At 39.3% G+C, this 7,123-nt stretch overlaps 1 protein-coding gene across 1 annotated transcript in view; it reads left to right on the top strand.

Annotated features, from left to right (window-relative positions):
- Positions 1-7,123, top strand: part of LOC106874453 (intraflagellar transport protein 27 homolog) — a 21,639-nt gene that overhangs the window by 10,626 nt on the left and 3,890 nt on the right. Inside the window, exons 3-5 of the mRNA XM_014922192.2 lie at positions 2,195-2,254; positions 3,256-3,315; positions 6,307-6,424. Coding sequence (XP_014777678.1) covers positions 2,195-2,254; positions 3,256-3,315; positions 6,307-6,424 — 238 coding nt within the window. The remainder of the gene's footprint in view (positions 1-2,194; positions 2,255-3,255; positions 3,316-6,306; positions 6,425-7,123) is intronic.

Here is a 7,123-nt window from a genome sequence, read left to right as displayed (position 1 = left end):
TGTATGTATATGTGTGTATATGTTTGTGTGTCTTGTTTGTCTGTGTTCAGCAAAAGAAACCAATAGAATAAGTACCAGGCTTATAAAAAATAAGTTCTGGGGTCAATTTTGCTCGACTAAAGGCAATGCTCCAGCATGGCCGCAGTCAAATGACTGAAAGAAGTAAAAGAAAAGGTAAAAAAATAGCTGCAGTCCTCCTGCTTTGGGATATAAAACCAAATCCTAAACTTATTATTTGACATCAATGCAAGGACACACAGAGACAAACACACACACACACACACACATGCATGTGATAGTAGCTATGATGATAATGATAATGATACAAAATTAGAAACAATATAACTTGATAGCTTGACTATCTTGTATAGAATTACCCCCCTATCTCTGATCAGCGCCACTGCCAAAATGAAAGGGTGGTTGTCATCATCATCATCGTTTAATGTCCATTTTCCATGCTGGCATGGGTTGGATGGTTTGACTGAGGTCTGGAAAGCCAGAAGGCTGCACCAGACTCCAGTCTGATCTGGCAATGTTTCTACAGTTGAATGTCCTTCCTAACGTCAACCACTCCAAGAGTGTAGTGGGTGCTTTTTACGTGCCACCAGCACAGGAGCCAGTCAGATGTCCCCGGTATCGATCACATTTGGATAGTACTTTTTACATGCCACCGGCACGGGAGCCAGTCAGGTATCCCTGGTATCGACCATGTTCGGATGGTGCTTTTTACGTCATTAAAACAATGTAGGTGCAGGCATGGCTGTGTGGTTAGGAATTTCATTTTGCGACCATGCGGTTTTGAGTTCAGTCCCAGCATGCAGCAAACTCAACAAGCACTTTCTACTAAAGCCCTAGTCTGATCAGTTCCCTTGTGAGTGAATTTGGTAGACAGAGACTTTGGAAGCCTTTGTGTGTGTGAAGGTGTCTAGCCTAGTGGTTAGGGTGTTGCACTCGTGATTGCAAGACTGGTTTCAATTACCAGGTCAGGCAGTGCATTGTGTTTTTGGTCCAAAACACTTCGTTTCATGTTGCTCCAGTCACTATAAAAAGAAATATAAAACAATTGAATTTTTATATTTAGAAATATGATTAAAGTGCAAAGTGGGCCAGCTCCACTCTTGTACAGAGGAAGCTTACGAAGTTTGAGGAATGTAAGGAAATGTAACAATAGGTGCAGGCTTGGCTGAGTGGTTAAGAAGTTTGCTTCCTGACTACATGGCTTCAGGTTCAATCCCACTATATGGCGAGTGTTTTCTACTATAGCCTTAGGCCAACTAAAGCCTTGGGAGGGGATTTGGTAGATGGAAACTGAAAGAAGCCTGTTATATGTATGTGTGTGGGTATGTCTACACACGCATATATATATATATATATATATATATGTATATACATAGGCACAGGAGTGGCTGTGTGGTAAGTAGCTTGCTTACCAACCACATGGTTCTGGGTTCAGTCCCACTGCATAGCACCTTGGGCAAGTGTCTTCTACTATAGCCTTGTGAATGGATTTGCTTGATGGAAACTGAAAGAAGCCCATCATATATATATATATATGTTTGTGTCTCTGTGTTTGTTCTCCCACCATTGCTTGACAACCAATGTTGGTGTGTCTACATCCCCGTAACTTAGCAGTTCAGCAAAAAGAGATCGATAGAATAAGTACTCGGCTTACAGAAAATAAGTTCTGAGGTCGATTTGTTCAACTAAAGGCAGTGCTCTAGCATGGCTGCAGTCAAATGACTGAAACAAGTAAAAGAGTAATATATATATATGTAGTTATAGTATATTGTGTTAAGACCATAGTACAGTGCAGTGTAAAATTTGTCCACCTTCAGATTTACTTATATGCGTATAAGTTATGAACTGTTGAAATGATTCATCTCTAGTCCTGTTTGGTAAGTGATGTTGATAAGCCACAAAAATGTCGAAACATCATTGATGTACTTCACTCAATAGTACTTGAGGTCTCCTCAAGCACGGCATGTCGCCCTATAATCCAAAGGTACTTTTTGAGTGGGTTGGTTATGTGACACTGGCATAGGCTACAACTGTGATCTCACTAGAAATTGAAAAGTAAACTAAAAAGTAACCTAAAGTAATTGCCCTTTAATTTGTAGATCACACACCAAAGTAGCACCAAAATTTCTTTTCCTTACACTTTAATTATTGTTGGTTTATGTTTTTCTTTTTGTAGACAACAAATGTGGATATTGTTGTGAAATCTGTCCGAGTTCCAGGCACCCGTTACAGTGTTGTAAGCATCCGTCTTTTTTGATTTCTCTTCTAGTACAATTATGAGACAAAAGCATAATGAAATAACTGAAACAAGAATCAGAAAATCTAATAACAAATTAATATTTGGTATTTCGGTTGTCGTGGCGTTTTTTTGCTGCCTTGGTTGTCGGTCGGCCAGTTTGGCATCAGGGTGTCGCGCGCGTTTGCGACGATGAAAATCCGCCACTTCCATAGATTCCTCGCTCGCTCGATGGAGAAGGGATTGGGCCGTCGCCGAGCGGTGGTTCATTATCTGGTGCCATATCCGCTCTGTTTGTAACAAGAAAAAAACAAAACAGAAAACGAAGAATCAGAAAATGGTTTTAAGCTCAGCACCAGTTTGAATTGTCTGTACTGTAGTTGGATATCATCATTTAATGTTCACATTTTCATGCTTGCATGGGTCAGACAAAATTGCTTGAGGTGAAAATTCTTTGGCCAAATGATCCCCCTGATGAAACATGTGATCTTCAGACTAAACTCAAGATTGCATGGTTCGTTTGGATGTAGAAAATCTGCCTCAAGAAAAATTCTGTCTGACCCATGCATGCACGGAAAAGTAGATGTTAACCAATGATGATGATGGTGGTGGTGGTGACAATAATGATGATGATGAAGGTGACGATAATGATGTCAATGATGAAGGTGGTGGTGGTGGTGGTAGTGGTGACAATAATGATGACGATGATGATGATGATGACTGGTATATTAATTTGGTATTAGGAATAAAACTGAAAATAATTTTTTTTTTTTTTAATGGATTATTAAACAAAACTAAGCTGGAATTTTTTATCTGATGAAATCTTTGTACTAACATTCATGTACTAACAAGATTTCATTTAAAATTTCAATTTAAATGCAAATATATTAATAGCAGCTGTTTTGAAAGTGTCGATAGCATGGGATCAAGGACGAGTCTAGTTTCAATGTGGTTGGCATTGAAAGGTTTAACACCGAATTTTGCTTTCCTTTATCTTACAGGAATTTATAATGTTTGATACTCCATCAAAAGATTGCTATTCAGAATTTGTACAAAACTTTGTAAGTTTTATTTTAACTTTTTCTATTAAATTTCATCCATGTTACTTTCCCACCTTTTCTTTTCTGTTTTTTTTTTATAACTCAGTCTTAATGTGTGGTACCTTGGACAAGTATCTTCTATTATAGTTCCTGGCTGATCAATGCTTTGAGAATAAATTCATTAAACAGAAACTGTTAGGAAGCCTGTTGTGTGTGTGTGTCTGTGTGTGCGCGTGCATGTATTTGAGTTTGTCCCTCTTCTCCTGCTTGACAACTGGTGTTGGTTTGTTTATGTCCCTGTAACTTAGCTGTTTGGCAAAAGAGACCAACAGTAATATACCAGTACCAGACTTTAAAAAAAAAAAGGTGCCAGAGTCAATTTGTTTGAGTAAGCCCTTCAATATAGTGCCCTAGCATCTCTGTCATCCAGTGACCAAAACAAGTAAAAGAAAAATGAAAGATAAAATAACCATGTAGCTCCTAGATTGTTATTTCTGTCATATTCTTCATTTCTTGATGCTTCTATCAAATATAATCATGAACTGACTACATGAAAATCCTCTAAATATTGGCAATAGTTAAAGCATATGGATTTGATTTGGGAAGTTTTTTGTTGTTCAGCTTCAAACCAGCTTCAAATGGTAAAAAAAAAAAAACGTTTCTCATGGAGCACTGCCCATTGTTTTGTTTTGTTTTTTTGTTCAGACTTGCGTGACATCTTGGGCAAGTGTCTTCTACTATAGCGTCAGGCCGACCAAAGCCTTGTAAGTGGATTTGGTAGACAGAGACTGAAAGAAGCGCATTGTGTGTGTGTATATATGTATGTATGTATATGGCACATAAAAAGCACCCAATACACTCTCGGAGTGGTTGGCATTAGGAAGGGCATCCAGCTGTAGAAACTCTGCCAGATCAGATTGGAGTCTGGTGTAGCCATCTGGTTCGCCATTTCCCAGTCAAATTGTCCAACCCATGCTAGCATGGAAAGCGGATGTTAAATGATGATGATAAATATGTGTGTATATATATATATATATATATATATATGTGTGTGTGTGTATATACACATATGTATGTGTGTCTTTGTTCCCCCATCACCACTTGACAACTGGTATTGGTGTGTTTACATCCCCCATGACTTAGTAGTTCAGCAAAAATAACTGATAGAATAGGTACTAGGCTTAAAAATAAAAAAAATAAGTCCTGAACTTGATTTGTTTGACTAAAATCCCCCAAAGCGGTGCTCCAGCAGGGTCGCAGTCAAATGACTGAAAACAAGTAAAAGAATAAAAGAAAGAATTCCACTGCATGGTACCTTGGGCATGTGTCTCCTACTATTGCCCTGGGTCAACCAGACCCTTGTGAATGGATTTGTTAGATGGAAGCTGAAAGACACCTGTCGTGTGTGTGTGTGTGTATCTTTATATTGCACCAGATTTGCAAACAACTGTTACTGTATTAATTTCCAACCTTGTCTTGAAAGCCAGTCCTGGAGAAATATCACCTTGCTTAAAAACAAGCTAGAGCTGGCAACAAGAAGAGTATTTAACTGCAGAAAACCTTCTACAATAAATTCTTATTTCTTTATTGCCCACAAGAGGCTAAACATAGAGGGGACAAACAAGGAGAGACAAAGGGATTAAGTCGATTACATCGACCCCAGTGCATAACTGGTACTTTATTTATCGAACCCGAAAGGATGAAAGGCAAAGTCGACCTCGGCGGAATTTGAACTCAGAACGTAACGGCAGACGAAATACCGCAAAGCATTTCGCCCGGCGTGCTAACTTTTCTGCCAGCTCACTGCCTTCTACAATGAATTCTGTCTGGTTCATACTAAGATAGGAAAGTAAATGTCAAAATGATATTGACAACACCAGCAATGCACGTCAGACCAAATTATTTAATACATCCTTCATTATTTAAGATGGTAAAAATGAGAGCAGGTCATTGAAAGTTAAGTATTTTACAAAGAACACAGTGCTGCACTCAGTGGCCTTTTGTAGTTCTTCCTTTATATTTATTCTGTGTGTGTAACAATGCATGCTTACTGCGACTTAGCTTTTATCAACTTAATAGCATAGTTGCAGTTTAATTTCATAGTTTACCAGGATAATGTATCACTGCATAAGATTTGCTATCTATCACGGTCACCCAGACTAGTTCTACTTGCATGGAAACCCATACACATACACACTTGTTGTTGACACTCCGTCGCTTACGACGTCGAGGGTTCCAGTTGATCCGATCAACAGAACAGCCTGCTCGTGAAATTAACATGCAAGTGGCTGAGCACTCCACGGACATGTGCACCCTTAATGTAGTTCTCGGGGATATTCAGCGTGACACAGAGTGTGACAAGGCTGGCCCTTTGAATTACAGTCACAACAGAAACAAGAAGAAAGAGTGAGAGAAAGTTGTGGTGGAAGGGTACAGCAGGGTTCACCACCATCCCCTGCCGGAGCCTCGTAGAGCTTTAGGTGTTTTCGCTCAATAAACACTCACAACACCCGGTCTGGGAATCGAAACCGCAAACCTATGACCGCGAGTTCGCTGCCCTAACCACTGGGTCATTGCGCCTCCACGCACATACACACTAATTAGCAGTAGTATTACAATGGGAAAGATCACATGCAGTCCTTTGTTTCTAGTTCTCTGGGTTGTTTGTTGTTTGAGACACAGGGAGATTGTTGTTTCCCCTTGCAGCAGAGTTTCATCATCTGGATGTCCTTCCTGTCACCAGCACCCTATTTTGAAGGGAAGAGTCGATTACATCACTTCCAGTGTTCCACTGGTACTTAATTTATCAACCCCGAAAGGATGAAAGGCAAAGTCGACCTTTGCAGAATTTGAACTCAGAATGTAAGGATGGATGAAATACTGTTATGCATTTTGCCTGGCATGCTAACAATTCTGCCAGCTCTCCATCTTCAGAAATAATGATAATAATAACAGCAATTATTGTAATTATTTTATTTTAATTATATTAATTCTTGTGTTGATCTATTTCAGTATTCAAATGCCTCATTAGTGATAGCACTTTATGACATTACAGACACAAAATCATTTGAAGAATGTAACAACTACCTGGAACAAATTCTTAAGAGAAACCCCAAAGGATCTGTTATTTGTAAGTAAACATACATTTGGAATATTAGTTTGAACTGTAACTGTTTGTAGCTTCTTTTCCACTGGCTCATCATATTGTACTCATTGTGAAACTTGTTATAGTATAGCAATCAGTAAGCAATGTGTGGCATGAATCCTGTCAGTGTGTTAAGGCTAAAATTGACAGTTTGCATAAACTGGAAAAAAAAACTATAATACCTCATCCTAAATTAATGTGTTTTAAACAAAATCCCCAAAATATCAATCTGGATTAAGGTTGGAAAATAAGAGTTTACTCAAAGTAGCTGCCCTCAGCTGGTATTTTCCAGACAAGAGAGTAAATTTTAAACGTAGTATAACTTTGAAAAACTGTAGAGAAAGATTGGGTATTTATTCTTACAAGAAACAAAAAAGATCATCATCATCATCATCATCGTTTAACGTCCGCTTTCCATGCTAGCATGGGTTGGACGATTTGACTGAGGACTGGTGAAACCGGATGGCAACACCAGGCTCCAATCTAATTTGGCAGAGTTTCTACAGCTGGATGCCCTTCCTAACGCCAACCACTCAGAGAGTGTAGTGGGTGCTTTTACGTGTCACCCGCACGAAAACGGCCACGCTCGAAATGGTGTCTTTTATGTGCCACCCGCACAAGCCAGTCCAGGGGCACTGGCAACGATCTCGCTCGAAAATCCTACGGGAGCCAGTCAGGCGGTAC

This window comes from Octopus bimaculoides, chromosome 3 (assembly GCF_001194135.2).
Source record: "Octopus bimaculoides isolate UCB-OBI-ISO-001 chromosome 3, ASM119413v2, whole genome shotgun sequence".
NCBI classification, from domain to species: domain Eukaryota; kingdom Metazoa; phylum Mollusca; class Cephalopoda; order Octopoda; family Octopodidae; genus Octopus; species Octopus bimaculoides.
The sequence above is the reverse complement of the archived record's forward strand: the minus strand, read 5'-3'. Positions and strand labels throughout refer to the sequence as shown.